Raw genomic sequence first — 20,243 nt, 5'->3', positions numbered from 1 at the left:
AAATGTGGAGGAACTATTTCCTGAAGCCTTGAGTTAGTCTATTAAACTAGTTTTTAAGATTCATTAAAGAGAAACAGTTTATTGAGAATTAATAGCTCTAAGTTGTTTTTAACTCAAGAATGAATTGTTTCTAATATGACAGTTCTAATAAAGCACTATTGTACTGTAAAAGTGAAAAAGTAAGTGTGAAGGAGGAAAGGTTGTTCTAAGGCTTTCACTAGGGTTGGGCAGTAGGTTACCACAGAGGGATTGGGACATATGAGTTAAAGGGATGCAAATTATTTAAGAAGCCTTTCAGAGCATCTGTTTTGGTGCCTTCTGGCCCCTTGACTCAGGTGTTGGTAGAGAGTCTACTCAACTTTGAAGATTGTGTAAGGCATATGAACCCCAGCAGTTCTCAAACTTTGTGACCTCAGGACCCCTTCACACTCTCCCATAGTATGAGTTTTTGTTTATGTGGGTTATGTCTGTTGATGTTTATGTGAAAAATTAATACTGAGAAATTTGTAATCACTTATTTATTAATTCATTAAATAATAACAATAAACACATTCCACCTTAACATAGATTATATGTTTTTAATGAAAAGTAACTTTTCCTAATGAAAAATTTACTGGCACAAGGAATTGTTTTAAATTTTTTATTTTCAAAAATGTTTGGTTTAATAGAAGACAGCTGAATTTTCATATCTGCTTCTGTGTTCAGTCTATTGCAGTATCACTCATCATACAGCCTTTGCACTTGTGAAAGAATTAAAGTACGAAATCCAGATAATGTTTTAGTATTATCCTGAAAATGGTTTTGACTTTACAGATTCCCTAATGTCATCAAAACTAAGAAGCAATTAATTCTTTAAAATGAAATACATATTACAACTAAAATTAATTTTGTTGTATATGGTAATTTGAAGGAATATTTAACAATGGAAATAATGTGATAAATATTTATTTCCCAAATGTTCTTTCACCAAGTCCTCCATGCTGTGTAAGAAATAAATATCTTAGTCAGTTTGCAGTTGCTATGTCTGCATTCTTCTTTATCTAAGTCAGATGAATAGAGGGAAAAATAATCCTTAGTTTTGAGACCAAGGATTCTTTCTCCTTACCCTCCTTTTCAGTGTTACATTAGCTTTTTGATTAGTTACACATTTTTAAAGATAACCAGTGTGGTATAAGTTTAGCATTTGTCCTTAGACATCATGTTTTAGTTATCAGTCATTATATACTATACAATATTTATTAAATATTACTTGTATAGTTACAATTATTTCCTTTTAAAGCATCAGAATTTTGAAGAGCAAATGCAAGGCATGAAGACCCAGCTAATTCAACTGAGTACCTTACTTCGTTTGTTGGACAGTGGATTTTGCAGTTACTTAGGTAAGTTTAGTGAATCAGAGCTATACCCAGCAAACTGTAGGTTAATGCATAAAAAAAAATTTAAAGAACTCTTTTGAAGAAGCCAGGTGCAGTGGCTCATGCCTCTAATCCCAGCACTTTGGAAGCTGAGGAGGGAGGATCACTTGAGTGCAGGAGTTTGAGACTAGCCTGGCCAGCACTGTGAGACCCCATCTCTACAAGAAAAAAAAAATACTGGCTATGGTGGTGCACTCCTATAGTCCCAGCCACTCGGGACGCTGAGGTGGGATGATAGCTTGAGCCCAGGAGGTTGAAGCTGCAGTGAGCTTTGATCTCTCCACTGCACTCCAGCCTAGGCGGCATAGCAAGACCCTGTTATAAAAAAGAACTTAAAGACATACATACTCTACTGCACTTTCTTCAGGTCCATAAAAGTGTGAGACCAAACTCTCCTTGTATAATTCTGCCTTAAACTTGATTCATCGAATGTATTATTTGTTATTTTTTAGTTTTTAAAAAGAAGTCAGCCTTCAAATTTGAAATGATTCCTTAATGTAGTAGAAGACAAATGTATAGGGCTTTGAATTGCCTAAGATGCATAGGAAAATTTGAGAAATGTAACTGTATACTGACATAATTAACATAAGAGTAAGTCATATGTATGTTTTTTTCTTCTGTGTAGAATCTCAGGATTCAGGATACCTTTACTTTTGCTTCAGATGGCTTTTAATCAGATTCAAAAGGGAATTTAGTTTTCTAGATATTCTTCGATTATGGGAGGTAAGTCCTTAAATTATTATGCAAACATATTTATTATGAAAAGAAACAATTTATTCTGTAGAGTAAAATGGATTGTGATAGCCTTACTGAAATATCTAAAGCAAGAATGTTCCAAAATTCTGATGAACTTATAGCTTCTGCTTAAAAATTAGTCACACACTGAATATCTGGTCTTTGGAGCTTTGTTCTTCAAATCACAATCTCTGTGAGATTTGGGACCAAGAGGTATCCCAGAACAGGTTCTCTAGGCCATGTGCTGCCTTTGTTTTTCCTTTGAGAGACTTGACTTTATGTCAGGCTTTGCCACATCTGGCATAGAGGATATTCTTATGTTTTTGATTTACTTCTTTTATTCCATTTTTACCCAGGGCAACTCTATTTCTTCAACTTTTTATTTTAGGTTTAGGGAGTACATGTGCAGGTTGTTTACATAGGTAAATTGCATGTTGCTGAGGTTTGGTGTGTAAATGATTCTGTCACCCAGGTAATGAGCATAGTACCCAGTAGGTAGTTTTACATACCATGTCTCCCTCACACCATCCCCCTCCATTTGTAATCCCCAGTGTCTGTTGTTCCAGGGCAACCCTTAATGAAAAACAAAATAATTTCACATTTTCTTAAGTATTTGTTAATAATTAAATGTGTGCTTTTTTTTTGTTTTTTTGTTTGTTTGTTTGTTTAAGAGAAGGGGTCTTGCTGGTGTTGCTATGTTATCCAGACTGATCTTGAATTCCTGGACTCAAGTAATCCTCTCACCTCAGCCTTATAAGTAGCTGGGACTATAGGTGTATGCCACTGTGCCCAGCTCAGTGTAATTTTTAATAGAATACTGGTATAATGATTGATCATACCTTAGGATAACAGAAATTCTTCCAAGGAAAGAATTGGGAGACAGTTCATTTTGATAATAAATGCAGCTTTATACAGCAGAACTCTAGTGGTCTCTGAGGTTTTTACAGCTGGAAATTGATTCCTATGCTATTGATGGCTCTGCTACCATTAGACAAAGCATTGTGCTGATTAAAAGTTGTTTGCTTTGTGCTCACTTCCTGTGTTCTGAAATTAGAAGTAAAACCCACATCCTCACTCTTTATCTGGAAGCATACTTAAATGTTTATCAGTTTTGTTAAATAAGTATCTTAATTTATGGGTTAAAAATGGGTTAACCCATTTATGCCTAGTGTTCCATTATTGGAATGCTAAGCATGTGGGAGTTATTTATATCCTGCTGCTCAAGGTCATCATGAAGGTCTGATTGCAAAAATTCAAAAAGTTGCAATCTCAGGCATAAATGGGTTTTAAAGGATGAATTAAGAATATTATTGCCACATAGCTGGAATAACTCCTCAATCTGTGTTTACTAAATAATTCAAACTTTTAATGGAATCTTTGAGGTTAATTGCATTGTAATTAAACTTTCAACAATTGGGTTTAGTTTGAAAATTATTCAACTTGATTTACTCCTTTTGAAAGAAGTAAACACATTTCAGGTATGCTCTAATGGTACGGTTTGTGTGCATGTTTTTATCTTTCCAGAAAAGATATTATTAGGTACATGAAGGAGGGGCAAATTAGGACGCTAAATTTGCGGGTATTATCTGACTTTAGGAAGAGCTATAGCTATTGATCAGGCATTTTATGTTTGGTTATAAATTTGGGGTAGTTAATTCAGTTATTGTCACAATCAGGGATATAATGTGATGCAAGGGTTTTACGTATTTAGAATGTAGAACTGCTTCTGGGTGTTTCTGATTCCATGTTCTGTATAACTGAACCTTTTTTATTTCCAGGAGTTAGCTTTAGTCTTTTTTTCAGATCAAAGTGACAAATGCTATTTCAGAAAAATAATTGAAAATGCATCTAACCCTTACACCTTAACCTTGTGGCTGTAGCTCCTGCATTAATAACATTTGTCATATTGGTTAGGCTTAGTAATTTACTTACTATGGTTATCTTAAAGAGCCACACTTAGAATATGTCATATTCATGTAATGTTAAACTTCATGGTTACTTTGTAGCTGAAGGTAAAACTTTCCTTCCCCTCATTTCCTAGCTAGAAAACCCTTGGACTTCCCTAAATAGACAACATCTACTTTGCGTGGAAGTCATTCAGTGTTCAGAATTTTATCGGTAAGGAAAATATTTTAGAGTCAATATAGTAAATAGTTCTTCTGCCTTCTGTAGGTAATGTGGACCGAACTACCATGTAAAAATTTCCATCTTCTTCTCTGTTGTGCTATTCTGGAATCAGAAAAGCAGCAAATAATGGAAAAGCATTATGGCTTCAATGAAATACTTAAGGTAGTTATTCCTTTAACTTAGATTTTTGGTGTTCTGGCTCTTCTGTCTGTTTGGTGGTCCTGATATACAGAACATTTCCTTGGAACATTACTGAATCTCAAGTAACTTAAATTCTGTCAATAACAGTGCTAGGAATGACTCTCTCAGAATGACAGTTCGAATACATATTGGCCAGTTATTTTTACCTGACTAATTAGGAAGAAAAGGAAATTCAGCAAGTGCTCTTTTATGTAGTTTAGTTTTCCAAAAATTAATTGTCTTTTGATAATAACTTTGAGATAGCAGACTTGGGATAGCTGCTGGATTTAATGTTCCATAAGCTTATTAGCTAGTCTTTAGCTTTAAAACTTGAAATAATCTAATGAAAGATATATTGAATTTCCTGTGTATTTGTAGTATATGAATGTTTTTATTTTAAGGATTTTATCTGCAGTGAAATATAACTGGTAATAAATTGTTTATATAGTAGAATATAATAGTGCATTCAGTTTTGATTATCACTTTATTTTGTTGATACTTTTTAGCATATCAATGAATTGTCCATGAAAATTGATGTGGAAGATATACTATGCAAGGCAGAAGCAATTTCTCTACAGATGGTAAAATGCAAGGTATACAGTGTTTTGAGTATTGCAAGATTTGTTTGTTTATTTTTGGTGGGTTGAGATCAAGAAGGATTTCTCTTTTTGGAAATAAAATAGCAATTTTAGCAAGTTGAGGGCAGACACAAAATATAGGCTGGCTTTTTGTTTGCCCTTCTAGATTTATAGCACTTAATTGAAAACAGTTGACTAATTATGGCAGATAGGAAGCAGTAATAAGGTAAAATGGTCAAAGTAATGAAAATATTTCTATAACAAAGAGGCTGTGGAATTTCAGCAATGATATATCATTTAGTTGAACTCATGAATGCAGAATAGGCTCTTATATTAAATATGCAGTATCTCCAACACTTTTGATGTGTTTTGGCTTGTGTGCGCTCTCTCGCTCTCTCTCGCGCGCTCTCTCTCTTGCGCTCTCTCTCTTTTTCTCTCTTTCTCTCTTGACTTGGTTCATTTCTACAAACTTTTATTTGATACCTGTTCTTTTCCAAAGCATATCAATGAGAGACTTCTTGCCTTTGAAGAACTTCTGTTTAATGGGAGAGAAAGATGGTCTTAGTAAGATATTACAAAAAGGAGAAAGAGATAAATGCCAAATATTAGGAAATGCTATGTTTGTGGGAATGTGGAGGTGGGATGGAGAGTGACTAATTTGTAAGCTATCTAAGATTCACTTAGGGAAAGGTGGTTAGCATTTTATTTGGAACTGAGAAGATAAGTTGTGAGAAGGTTACATAACATTTACACTGTTAGGACAAATGCTCAGATTCTGGAATCAGTGTAGTCTTAAACAGAAGTGTTACTTTGTGGTTATTTTTCCTCTGTAGTACAAGATGGTTTTGTGTTTGATTTTTCATACCCAGGAATTGCCACAAGCAGTCTGTGAGATCCTTGGGCTTCAAGACAGTGATGTTACAACACCAGATTCAGATGTTGATGAAGAGGAAAATGTTGGCATGACTCCTTTTCCTACATCTGCATTTCAAAGTAACGCCTTGCCTACACTTGCTGCCAGTGGAGTCAGAGGTGACAGCCCAACACAGACATCAGCGTCCTCAGATGGCTGCAGATTAACACCTGCGTGATCATTCTTCTTGCTTTTTTGGGAAGAGACAGTTTGTTGCAACTCTTTTTCAAGTACTTGAAAGCTGGAAATTTAAAATTTTGGTATTGATCATGCTTTAAGGTTTATGTAAAGAAAGTGTACTGATGTGTTCTTACATTAAAGCTTTACAAAGATTTAAACTAATTATTTTTGTAGTTACTTCTACAAAATAGCCTTTCCTTTTCAATAACATTCCTGAGTATTTTTATAGTCAAGTACATTTTATTTTCTTGCTGATGAACTGGAATTGGGTAAATATCGCAAGTGGATGAGTTGGAAATTATGCACTTTGAAAAACATTCACTTTGTTTACTCTTAAGTTTATTGGGTTTGGATTTGATTAAATTAAATGTGGAGGCTTTCTATAGCATTCTAAGCTGAGTAGTAGATTGTTATCCAGTAATGAAATAAAAAATTAAAAGGATTTTTTTCTTGATTGTTTACAATACTCAGTTTAAATATTTATGCGATTGAATGTGATTTAAATTGGACATTTTCATCAATGCAATCTAATGTGTAGATAAATAATTATTTCAGCCATAATAAGTGGATTGGCAGTATATTTTTTCATTGAACTTTTCTTCACTTGTATATAAAGATTATATATAAGTCCTTATTTATGAGTATAAGAAAGGTTAGGCATATTTTCTTTAACTGAATAAACTTGACTATTGATTTATATAACCCAGTTTAACAAAATTTAACCTGGCTTCAATATGAGATATTTTTCAAAACTATTTTCTTAAACATTTATTTCTTGAGATTATGTTCAACCCTGTACCTGGTGTAATTTTAAAACTAATTGCTTGTAACCTTACTTTATTAATAATGTTTATTATCTTTCCTAATAATGCATTAACTAAGTAATCAGGTGTTTAAATTTTTATAAAATACTCTTTGCAAAAAGCTTATTTCAAAAATTTCAAGATGCTCTCATGAGTCTCAAAATAACAATTTTTGTATATGAACAAAGCTGTTGTTTTTACCATGCAGTATTGCATGATTCTAAGTTATGTGAAATTAACATAACTGATTTTGTTTTAATTGTAAGTTGTTAACTCCTGTATATATCATTAAAGTAAATTTGAAGTTGAGTAGTGTTTTTAGTTAAATTATACTTAGAAATAGTCTGCTAATTTTTTTCTTTTTTTTTTTTGAGACAGAATCTTGCTCTGTCTCCCATGCTGGAGTGCAGTGGCACGATCCCGGCTCACTGCAACCTCCACCTTCTGGGTTCAAGCAGTTCTTCTGCCTCAGCCTCCCGAGGAGCTGGGTCTACAGGCTCATACCACTGCACCCGGCTAACTTTTGTATTTTGAGTAGAGACGGGGTTTTGCCATGTTGGCCAGGCTGATCTCAAACTCCTGACTTCAAGTGATCCACCCGCCTCAGCCTCCCAAAGTGCTGAAATTACAGGTATGAGCCACCGTGCCCAGCTAATTTTTCACCAGAAGAAGAAAACATCCAAGATGGACCTCAATACATTGGTTATTTTTATATGATTGAAATGATCATCTGAATAAAGTTGAAATGATCATCTGAATAAAGTTATGGAAATGAAAAAGAAATACCCATTTCATAACTGAAAAAAACTTTTCATTAACGTGGAAATGGGCGTGTTACCTTGAAGGATATGTTTATTTGTCTCAGTAAAGCAGCTTACTACAGCTGATGCTAATAGTGTAAAGAAAAAAGTACAGTTCTAAAATAGTCCTAGAGATTGACTTTTTTCCCCCAAGAAAGGGAGATAAATGAACTTTTTTCCTAGTTGAGCATTAACTGACAACCATGACAGTAGAACCATTCGATTTTAGTTTTTAATATTATGTGTGTTATCTTTCATCATAATAATGAGTAAGCCTATTCAGAAAAAGAACATAAACTGATCAAAAACCCAGCCTCTCCAGCCTTTCATTTCCTGCTATTCAGGAAATTGCTTAGAACATCTTGATGTCCTTCTTGTTCTTCCTGGACAGTGACTTTTTGGGAGTTTTTTCCTATTGTGTGATGTAATACCTACTTCAGATTTTTTTGTTTAATCTTAATACATTTAGTAAGTTGAACTTCTGTCAAGTTTTATTACAAAACTACTTGTTAAAAACAATTTTTACTAACCTGCATTTCTATCTAGTGTATTTTTGATATGGAAGTGGTAGTATAGCATAGTTCTAGAAAAAGTCTTAATCAGTCCACGAAGTCCAGTTAGCAAATACTATGTGCTATTAAGATTGCTAAAATGCAGTGTTCAGGTAAATTTACTAGTTTTTTAAAAGGTTTGTTTGTTTTCCCAAGATGCTCTGTCCACACCCTTCTAACATGTAAAATATTTCCTATATTATGTAATAAAGTTGTTAAAATTCATTTCTAACATTAACTGTTAAAGGTACAGACAATCTAACTTGTGATTTGAATTAAACTTTCAGCTAAATTTATGATGGCCTGAATGCAGTGCAGTGACTAGAAACCATACTTGAAGTACCCACACAGCTGCCTTTTTCACTTTTACTAAAATATTCTGTAAATTACATGAGATATTCAACACTTTATTATAAAATAGGCTTTGTGTTAGATGATTTTGCCCAATTGTAAACTAATGTAGTGTTCTGAGCATGTTTAAGGTAGGCTAGGTAAGCTATGGTTGGTAGGTGTATTAAAAGCATCTGTTTAATGATATCTTCAATTTATGATGTGTTTATCAGAATATAATGTAAGTTGAGCATATGTATTTTCAATTCTGGCATAAATCTATGGGAACCTTTTGCATTTAAGAACCTCCCCATTGATAATATCATGGGTCTAAGATTATAAGAAACTTTCAGTGACTAGAGACTAAATTTTTTTTGAGCATTAAGACAACAGCCTTTTGGGAGAGTTAATGAGTGATTCTTACTGAACTTGACATTGCCAAGAAATTTTATAGATGCCAACTAATTCTTAGGTGAAATTCACGTGTGCCCGTTATTAAAGATAGTTTGTATAAGGTAACCTTAAGTTTATTGAAGAACCTACAGCGTCAGCTTAGTTATATGCAGATATGTACCAGGAGAACGTCATTTTAGTTTGGGCGTTTTTACTTGAGGTTTTCAGAGGATACCGGAACCTCACTGTATGCAAAGTGTTGTGCGTGTACCTGCATATTTTTGGAGGCAGGTCGCATAGTTTCTGAAAGTGTTCTCATTTTCCTCAAATGTTGGCAACCATTGTTACAAGTTATTTAACGGAAGAATAGTAACAATGTATAACTTAACGCTAATTTTATGTGCTGAGCTCCCATTAATTAAAATACACTCAGAGTGCTTGTTTCCATATCCTTGGTCTGTATTATTAAGATATATGTCCAGGTGCTACTTCAGGCTTACAGAATCAGAGTCTTTGGAAATCAGATTAGGAATTTGCATTTTAACAAGCTTCCAGGTGATTTCCTGAGCCCCTCTGAAGTTAGAGAACTACCATTATGTATTGTATTTCATACGTTAATCTTTTGATTTATGGTCAAGTAGACAATTCCCTTAGTTTTTAAAAAGCTGGTTCCTCGATTTTCTAAGATGGATTTGCGCTAGTTCTCGTCAGCATTTTTAGTAGAAAGTGATGACAGTCATCTCAGCCTATTATATGAAGATTTTCTCCTCACTTCTTACATTTTGAAGAAAATTAAGCTTTCTGTGTCACTTCTGAGCACAAAATAAGATTAAATTATTGGAATCTGAAATGTTTCCATCAGTGTCTATTGTTATTACCTGATAGTAAGCATCTGTACTTGGACATATGTGTATACACTGCCATTTGAATGATGCAACCATATTTGGCCTGTTCTTGCTTTGGGATCTTATGGGGATTTTAATTTGTATATTTTTGAGGAGTTTTCTAATTACAAATGTTTTCTCCACTGTTGTAAGCAGGCTTTTATTTTTTAGGCCATCCATCTTGATACAGGGAGAAACTGTGTTGCCCTTACCTGGAAAGGTTGGAAGAGTGCCTACAGTTCTACTGGACATCCACAGTGTTTTTTGATATCCACAGCACCTCTTTCAGTCCCCCGGGAAATTACACTGTTTATGAAATCAATATTTTTAAAAAGTGATTATACGCAAAAGTCTTCTAAGAACAATCAGGAATCAGAGATACCATATTTGCCTAATATGACTCAATCCCTATTGATAAAATCAGGATGTTAGAATAATAGGTGAGCTATTAAATATGCCTCTCAGTCTCAAATGATCTAGATACTATATTGCTCCTCACATACTTCTCTTTGCAAAAGATGACAGAATGAAAAAACATCAATAAGCTTTGCTGTGATCAATGAGCAGCAGTCCAATTTAGTTTAGCTTTTTTAATTAAAAAGACCTATTAACTTCAAAGATGGACTTTTGCTGTGACAGTCAGTAATGGTTCCAACATCTAGTTTGATTAGAGGCCCAAGATCCAGTGGGTTGGTAGACTGCTTTAAAAATACAAATAGGGCTGTTTTTCTATGGCTTTGGGTCTTGTTTTCCCTGATTGTATAGGTACTAGAATCTCTTCCACTGGTGTCTCTGACTCGATTTACAAAGCAAATTGCTCTCCAGTAGGCGAGCCTTCAAGATACTTCTGAATGTCAGCATTTACATTGCATGCTACAGTCACTGTCAGGAGCACAGGTATGGAGTATATACCCAAAGATTTCAGCCACGTGATTTTTTTGTTAGCTAAGGCAAGTCTTAAATGAGCCAAATGCAGCACTCGCTGACTAGGAAGGAAGTCATTTGAAATTAACGATTTAGGCTGTGCATGGTGGTTCATGCCCGAGATCCCAGCACTTTGGGAGGCTGAGACAGGAGGAGTTCTTGAGCCCAGAAGTTTAATGTTACAGTGAGCTATGATGGTGCCACTGCACTCCATCCTGGGTGACAGAGAAAGACCCTATCTCTAAAGCAAACAAGTTAACATCTAACCTTAATAGATTATATAAAGATTAAATTGTTAAGGTTTTGGAGTGAAATTTAAGTTCTTTCCGTTTTTGTACTCTTAAAAATACTGCTATTATAAACACATAGATGTATCTTTACATACTTCTTCCCCCAAGTGGACAACATGCACTATTCCTGCTTTTGCATATCAAGATGTAAAGAAGTAAAGTCTAAAAGCTGAATTTTTTAAATTGCTCAAATATTTGTCCTCAAGTTACTCAACTTCTGAATAACTTGAGGACAAATACTCTTCTTTGGTTAACAGAGCTTTTAAGCATTCTCTGTAAAAGCTAATGACTTCTCAAAGGAGGAGAACCTATCTTATGGTTCTCACTAGCTTCCTCCTCATCCTGTTAACTAATAATATTTTTCTAAAGTAACCTTTGACCTTTCTGTGGAGAATGACTTTTGCCAAAGTTTTATTGACAAATGAAGATGGAGGAGAAAAGAATCCTTTTCATTGACATTTCCTACCTGAAAAGCACTTAATAACCTACAGCTTATGTAATGGATGGGTTGTCTCGGCAAAGGCACATCTTTTCTTAGGGTTGGAATTTAAGGAATAAGAATGTGGTCAATTAGTTCAGATTACAGAATCCTGAAGCCATCACTTAGACACAGTAGAATCCTTTCCCAATTAAAGTTGCTTTTATCAAAAGACAGACAATAACCGATACTGGTGAGGATGTGGAAAAAGGGGAACTCTCATACACTGTTGGTAGGAATGTCAGTCAGTACAGCCACTGTGGAGAACAATGTGGAAGTTTCTCAAAAAACTAAAAGAACTACCATATGATCCAGCAGTCCCACTGCTGAGTGTATATCCAAAAGAAAGGAAATTAGTGTATCTAAGACATATGTGTACTCCCATGTTTAATGCAGCATGACTTATAAGAGCCAAGATATGAACTCAACCTAATTGTTCATCAACAGATAAAGAAGACTAGGTGCGGTGGCTCATGCCTGTAATCCCAGCATTTTGGGAGGCTGAGGCAGGCGGATCACAAGGTTAGGAGTTCGAGACAAGCTTGACAAATTTAGTAGAGACATAGTGAAACCCTGTCTCTACTAAAAATACAAAAATTAGCCGGGAATTGTGGTGAGTGCCTGTAATCCCAGCTACTTGGGAGGCTGAGGCAGGAGAGTTGCTTGAACCCGGGAGGTGGAGGTTGCAGTGAGCCAGGATTATGCCACTGCTCTCCAGCCTGGGCAACAGAGTGAGACCCTGTTTCCAAAAAAAAAAAAAAAAAAAAAAAATGTGGTACATATACACAATGGATATTATTCGGCCGTAAAAAATGAAATTCTGACATTTGTGACAACATGGATGGAACTGGAAGACATGTTAATTGAAATAAGCCAAGCACCAAAAGACAAATATTGCATGTTATCATTCATATGTGGAGGCTAAGAAAAATTGCACTTATGGAAAAGTAGAATGATGATTACCAGAGCCTGGGAAGAGTAGTGGGAGGTGGGACAAAGAAAGGATGGTTAATGGGTATAAAAATACAGTTAGAAGGAATAAGATCTAGTGTTTGGTAGCACAATAGGGTGACTATAGTTAACAATAATTTGTTGTATATTTCAAAACAAAATGTAGAGGCTGGGTGTGGTGGCTCATGCTTGTAATCCCAGCACTTAGGAGGCCCAGATGGGCAGATCACGAGGTCAGGTGTTCGAGATCAGCCTGGCCAATATGGTGAAAACCCATCTCTACCAAAAATACAAAAATTAACTGGGTGTGGTGGTGGGCACCTGTAATCACAGCTACTTGGGAGGCTGAGGCAGGAGAATTGCTTGAACTCGGGAGGCGGAGGTTGCAGTGAGCCAAGATCTGCCTGGGTGACAGAGGGAGACTCCATCTAAAAAAAAAAAAAAGTAGAATTGGAACATTCCTAATGCAAAGAAACAACAAGTGCTTGAGGTGATGACTATCTGCCCTCTCTCCAAAAAATGTCTTTCTCCAAATATATTCCCCTGGATCCTAACAGGACAACTGAATCATACTGAACATGAGACCACACCTTCCTTTAAACACACACACACACACACACACACACACACACACACACACACATAGAAAAGGAGATTCTTTTTTTTTTTTTTTTTAACTGTTAAAAGGTTTATTGCAGTAATACAATAAAAGTTTAGAAAACATTTGTATGACTGAAACTGGTTTGGAAGTTGCAGAGCAATGGGGAATTCCTGCACCATGACACTGTGAGGAGATTCTCAGACACTAGTCCTCTTAATAGCACGCCACTGAATGCTCTTCCCCGAATTCTGAGTCCTTACATGAATCCTGTCCACTCGACCCAGCTTTCCCCTCTAACTTACAAATGTGCAAAACACTTTATATTCCATTACCAAAAATGTCTTTAACAGACCGTTTTAAGGAGCCTGTTTGGTGCCTGTGTGGGTTTTTATTAGGATTACCTTGTTTCAATAAATCACTTAAAAACGGAAAACATGACCAAGTTCTATGGCTTTTTGTTTAAAAAAAATAACCAGCTTCAATTTTTTAAAAACGCTGTTTACATATGGTTCTGGCACCTACATGAAAGATTTTAATGAGCAGCAAAAAGAGTAGAAAAAACAGTGGTTGAAATGTATACTTAAGAGTATTTTCAGGGTGGATCCAGTGCAAAATAATGAAACACAAAATATTTCAGCAGTGTAAGCCAGTATGTTGGTGTTCCAAACCACAAAAGGGTTCGATCACTTAACCCTACATAAAGTGCCACTAGTTGATATTAACAACAAAATATATCCTATCAATCCCTAAAGTTCCCACATCTTTGTAAATTTTGTTGAAGTATTCTAGTTATGAGTTTGTGATCTCTGGATTTTATAGCTTCATCTCACATTCATGATTTCATAAAAGGCTTAAGAAAACCATAACTACTGTTCCTCTTAGATGAAGTCAATCTTTACCTCCAAGCTCCAAATCCCAATCTTGGCAACTCGTGAGACTAAGTTCTTCCTTCTGAGAGTTTTAAGTAGTAACTAGACGACTATTAAAACATCGTAAGTAATTTTATTTGGTATCTGTTCAAGTCCACCATCTCCACTCTCTAAGAACTCCAGAACTGGATGGGAAAATGCAAGCCCAGTAATCATGAAGCTGAGCACTTAACAGAGATCCTAGCAGTGCAGACGAACCCACAAGGGGCCGAGTGCAGTGGCTCATGCCTGTAATCCTCGCACTTTGGGAGGCCAAGGCAGGCATATCACCTGAAGTCAGGAGTTCAAGACCAGCCTGGCCAACATGGTGAAACCCCACCTCTACAAAAATACAGAAATTAGCTGGGCATGATGGCAGGTGCCTGTAATCCCAGCTGCTCGGTAAGTTGAGACAGGAGAATTGCTTGAAACCGGGACGCAGAGGTTGCAGTGAGCCAAGATCATGCCACTGCACTCCAGCCTGGATGGCTAAGCAAGACTCTGTTTTTTTTTTTAAACAAAAAAACCCACAAGGAGTAAAGTCTACTTCCTCCGAAAAGGAGATTCTTTACCACGGAAATTCTCGTTTATATGGGTCACTCTAAATTTGATTTTTTGACACTTTTTTCCCTGTCTGGGTTGCTGAGGTTTTCACATCCTTCTTCAACTGTCAGGCATAAAGAAGTAAGTTTAGAAGAGAGTTTATTCTGTAAGAAGGTTTGAATTTAATAGCTTCACAATGTGGAGTGGATCCATGAGAGGCCTAGCCTAGGTCCAGGGTTCACTCGTAGTTTATCATCTCCTATTTCCTAAGTTTTTCTTACAGACTCACACTGTCTAAAAGCATCACCATGGATTTAAAAAAAATACAGTCTTTATTGTTAAGCTTACTTTGAAACTTTGACCAGGTGTGGTGGCTCATGCCTGTAATCCCAACACTTTGGGAGGCTGAGGTGGGTGGATCACCTGAGGTCAGAAGTTTGAGACCAGCCTGGCCAACGTGGCGAAACCTTTCTCTACTAAAAATACAAAAATTGGCCTGGTGTGGTTGTGGACACCTGTAATCCAGGCTTCTTGGGAATTTGAGGCACAAGAATCACTTGAACCTGGGAGGCAGAGGTTGCAATGAGCCGAGATCGTGCCACTGCACTCCAGCCTGGGTGACAGTGAGACTCCATCTCAAAAAAAAAAAAAAAAAAAAACCAACAAAAAACTTAGAAGTTTTACATGCCTTATTTTTATTCGTGTTTTCTTATAATGTATCTGCTATTGCTCACCTAAATTTTCTTGGCCAAAATTTAGAATTTTATACCCATGCAAATAAAAATAATATGAGCTGTGTTGATAGGTGGAACATCTGATCAAATAGTAGTACAACTTGCTTTAGGGGCTTGTTTTCTCAAGTTCAAGGTGAATTCAGGGTGGAGTCTGGATGCCTGGGTCACCTTTATAACATGCTTTATATTCTTGCAAAGGATATAAAGTTTATTCTATGTGCTTTGAGAGTCAAATATCAGAAAATAATTTAGTCAAACTGAATTGTTCATATTAGAAAATGTCTACTTATGAAATAGAACAAAAAGTTTAGACTAAGAGCACAGATTTTGGAGTCAGTCATGGATTTGAGACCTGGTTCAGTTTCTTCTTAGTTTTGTGACCAGACGTCTCAGCCCTCAGTTTCTCATCTGTAGATGGATTATTACCTTCCTCAGTCGTGAAGAGTAAATGGAGTATGTATAAAATGTCTAATACAGTCCTGGGCATGATAAAGCACTTATAAATGCTATCATTATTATTATTTCATGGCAACCAAATAAATATTGCCACAAGCTATCTCTCTGAATCTCAAAGCTATGTAGTTTGCCTTTCCTCCCCAAACATACTATCCTGCAGCTAGAGCCTTGAGGCACCCATCTGTTTGTTTCCTATTGACTGAGGTCATTTTCACTTCAAATCTGAACTGTGTATTCTGGTTTCTTCTGAGCCATAGCCTCACTGACCCCGCCATAAATTGCTATTCTTTCTGTGCTTCAGTTTTTTTTCAAACTTGGCTTAGATATGCTTGCCTTTTATCCATTTTCCCTATATAAAATTGTTATTAAAAATGATGAGAGCATGAGTGTAAGATATAGCTCATATTTTGCTTATTTGTGAAGTCTGATCACCTTCAAGTCAATAAAAATTCACAAAAATTAAAAATGATAGGTCTGCATTAAACTTTTTAGTAGTATGGAAAATTACAGTGTCCATTTGACAGTCGGTGAACTTCTTATTAGGCAACAATTTAATGCCTAATATTGTGGACAGCTGGTTTTGGTTATGCTTCAACAGTAGGTCAATTTGGTCAGACTCTGATATCAAATTGTCCTGCTTGATTTCAGGTCAGATTGTATTGTCTGCATGTCTAAGTGGTTGACACAACCTTCATGCAAAAGTTTCAGTGTACTGTTTTTTGTTCATCCTTTTTCCCTCTCAAATGATGGGTTGTGTAGTATTTGAGAGTAATCAGCAGGACCAAATAATTTTTTTTTTTTTTTGAGATGGAGTTTCGCTCTTGTTACCCAGGCCGGAGTGCAATGGTGCGATCTTGGCTCACTGCAAACTCAGCCTCCTGGGTTCAAGCAATTCTCCTGCCTTAGCTTCCCAAGTAGCTGGGACTACAGGCATGCGCCACCATGCCCAGCTAATTTTTTGTATTTTTAGTGGAGACGGGGTTTCACCGTGTTAACCAGGATGGTCTCGATCTCTTGACCTCGTGATCCACCAGCCACAGCCTCCCAAAGTGCTGGGATTACAGGCTTGAGCCGCCGCGCCCGGCCCGTAACAAATACTTTCTTTGTGTGTGTTATAAACACCTTTATCTGTTACAATATAGGTTGAAGTGCTAAACACCACTTGAGTATTATGTAGTTTGGAAATTTTCATCTGATCACAGGGCATCACTCCTATTGACTATCGAGACTAATAATCAATCGAGACTTTTCACTCAAAGTCAGGAGAGATGTTGGCTTGTGAATATCTTAAAAATAAAATGATGTTGTGTAGGAATCTGCTTGAGTTTCCTAAAAGTAAATCATTGCAGGCTTATTTCATTTCCCTTTATTGATAAGTTATAATACTACTAAATCAAGGAAGCACTTTAGATAGGCAATAAACTTATTTTGGCGTGATATTCATGTGGTTAATTTGATGAAATTATGAGTAGTTGGTAGTAAGAGAGAGCGATTCCTGTCAAGAAGACAAAAGTATACCCTATAAGCTCTAGGAGACACATGTCAATGGGAAAAAAATCCAGCCAAACTGATTGTTAGCTTGGTTGTGTCCTATAAATACAAAGCTCAGCCCTTTCTCTTACCTTGTTTAACATGAATTTAAGCATAGTAAACATATGCATCAAATTTGCTTGTGACACATACCTGATAGACTGGAATGATGGCTTAAATCCTAAAAGACAAGTTATTCAAAGAAAAGGAATCAGACTTTTTGTTGAATTCCAATCTTGAAACACTCACTGTTGCTTTGAATCTCTCTGAATGCTCACATCCAATATCTATCCTTTCATAACTTTACGCCTGCTTTCTCCATTCACATTGGAGAGTTACCAGGCAAATTCTCCCTTACTTTAAGTTTACTTATGTCCTTTCATTCTTTCTCCCAAACACATTTCTTTTCACCACTGAAGCCTAGCTTTGTCTTCATGACATCGCATTTCCAGTTGGCTTCTAACTTGGCCAGGGTTGTGGGGGTGAGTAGTAAGGGAAGGAGAAGAAATAAGGAGTCTTTAGGCCCCTCGCCTTCTATCCACAAAACGGAAATTGGTGGGCATGGATAGCTTGGTCTCTTCCCATTGTGGGCCATGGATGCTTCAGCTTATTTATATTGCCTCAGTTTATTGATACTGCTTTTTTCATTTCTTTGTTTATATGGGCTACAGCCTCTCAGAAACCAGTTCTGTTTTTCCAGGTGTTTTAAGGACTGGTGTATGGTATTTCTCTCAATTTCACTATGGTCCTCAATGACAACAAATACCTATGTTGAGGACTCATTGATGTCCTTAACATAAAACTTCCCCAATTTGGTGGACCCCTATTTCATATCATCTCAGCTGTTCGCCATCATGGTCATTCATGATCACATGGCCCTCTTCCTTCTGTAAGATATTATATGTGAGGTCTCCTTATCTGACAATATCTCCCTTTATATTTTCCCACTCAGTTTTCCACTTCCTGACTCCCAGCCCCTTTAGCTGCTTGATCAAACAATTCTGTTGGCTCACCTTATGACTATTGACTTTTTACTTATCATGACTTATGAGGACAACCACCTCATTAAAACCTAGATATTCACATCTCTTAAATTTCTGTCAAAGATTGCAAACCAATGCCCAATTTTATATTATTCTGGCTTCAGAATCAGGGAGGAATAGGAATGTAATTAACACTTTGATTGTTGAATATCTGCCAGCCACCATGTTAATCACTTTATACATACCCAATACAATCAGCATAACAGTTCTCTATAAGCTTTAGATACTATTGCCCTTCTATTACAGAAATGGAGATTGAGAAATGTGAAGTAATGTGTCCTTCTGAAGCACAACTAGGCAAATAGAGCTAAGATTTAAACTCAGGTTTTTTTTTTTTTTTTAAATGCCTTATTTCCATGCAGTATTTTTTCATTTATTTACTTTAGAGATGGGGTTTTGCTCTGTCACTCAAGCTAGGGTGCAGTGGCATGACCATAGCTCACTGCAGCCTTGAACTCCTTGGCTCAAGAGAGTATTTTGCTTCAGTCTCCTGAGTAGCTGGGAATACTGCCACATACTCCCACACTATAATTTTTTAAAAATTTTCTGTTTTTTGTAGAGACGGGGTCTCATTATGTTTCTCAGGCTGGTCTTAAACTTCTGACCTCAGCAATCCTCCTGCCTTGGCCTCCCAAAGTGCTGGATTATAGGCTGACCATTATGCCTGGCATAATTTATTTTTAAAGTTTATAACTTTGTAATCAGTGTCACACACGTGCATGGTTTCCACAAGATTTGTTGTTATGAGAAACTGTCCCTCTCCTTCTCCCCACCATCCATATCCTCCTACCCTCCCCATCTCCCGCCAGTGGAAAGACTTTCAACTGTGAGCTCATGCTTGTGATATTTATTTCCCTATGTCTCAATGCTATAATATGTGTGTGTTGCTACTACTTTGATTTTCAGTTCTAGGCACTAACCATTGATTTCTCATCTTGGAAGACAAAAATTTAGCAGTTTACCCTCTCCCCACAGCCCTTATTATTCACATGCACACTTCCTTATCTGTCCGTTTTCTAATATAGTTGATACAATATTGGTTAGGCCAATATTTAGTGCTTATGTTATGGCTTTGTAAATGTAATCCTCAAATGAGACATGCTCCTCTTCAGCCCTAATTTTCATTTTTCTTGGAAAGTTCTTTTCAAGGTTTTTTACGTGCTGATTTTATATATAGTTGTCACTAACCTAACCCCACACTCTCTACCAAATGTTTAAATTGGGGTTTGTCAAATGTGAGCTTACCTACAAGGTAATTTGATTGTACCATTTTGCTCAGAGCTTTCAGTATTATCTTAGCTCTCAATGTATTTTAAGGTCTTACCTCTTAGCTTTGTCAGATTCTCCAAAGAATTTTTTTTGTCTTTATTTGGCAAGAGAGTAAATGCCTGGTTCTCAGCCTTCTGAGGTTTGAGAGGCTCAATGTCATGGTATCATGAGTCTTAATATCCCAATACATTCATTTAATCAGAATGGCACCCCTATTCTCAACTATGCCTGATGCTTTTAAGTACAGAGGCCCTTTGTTTTACCCTTTCCAGAGACTAATCTTCACTTTTCTACCTGGAGGCAAAAGAGGAGGTAGCTTGGCTATTTAGAATAGTCAAGAGGAATACAGAATTTTAACTGCCTTTTAAAAATAAGGTAACAGTGTCTCTCATTTTAAAAAATATCTCTTTTTACATCTTCTAGACATTTCATATAAACAAAATCTTACAATACATGGTCTTTGGTGACTGGCTTCTTTCACTCAGCATCGTATTTTCAAGGTTCACCCATATTGTGACATTTATCAGTACCTTATTTCTTTATATTGCTAAATAATATTTTATGATATATCATTTATTGGTCTTTCATTAGGTGATAGTATTTGAGTTGTTTCTACTTTTGGCTATT

At 36.2% G+C, this 20,243-nt stretch overlaps 1 protein-coding gene across 3 annotated transcripts in view; it reads left to right on the top strand.

Moving 5' to 3' along the window:
* The window catches only part of TBC1D15 (TBC1 domain family member 15), an 81,440-nt gene extending 71,585 nt beyond the window's left edge, over positions 1-9,855 (top strand). For all 3 annotated transcript variants that reach the window (XM_003927807.4, XM_003927808.4, XM_074402550.1), the window contains 5 exons: positions 1,280-1,379; positions 2,041-2,138; positions 4,323-4,439; positions 4,964-5,050; positions 5,905-9,855. In XM_003927807.4, coding sequence (XP_003927856.3) covers positions 1,280-1,379; positions 2,041-2,138; positions 4,323-4,439; positions 4,964-5,050; positions 5,905-6,126 — 624 coding nt within the window. In that variant the 3' untranslated portion in view covers positions 6,127-9,855. The remainder of the gene's footprint in view (positions 1-1,279; positions 1,380-2,040; positions 2,139-4,322; positions 4,440-4,963; positions 5,051-5,904) is intronic.
* Positions 9,856-20,243: the final 10,388 nt, after the last annotated feature.

This window comes from Saimiri boliviensis, chromosome 7, assembly GCF_048565385.1.
Source record: "Saimiri boliviensis isolate mSaiBol1 chromosome 7, mSaiBol1.pri, whole genome shotgun sequence".
Lineage (NCBI taxonomy): Eukaryota > Metazoa > Chordata > Mammalia > Primates > Cebidae > Saimiri > Saimiri boliviensis.
This window is presented reverse-complemented; position numbering and strand designations above follow the sequence as displayed.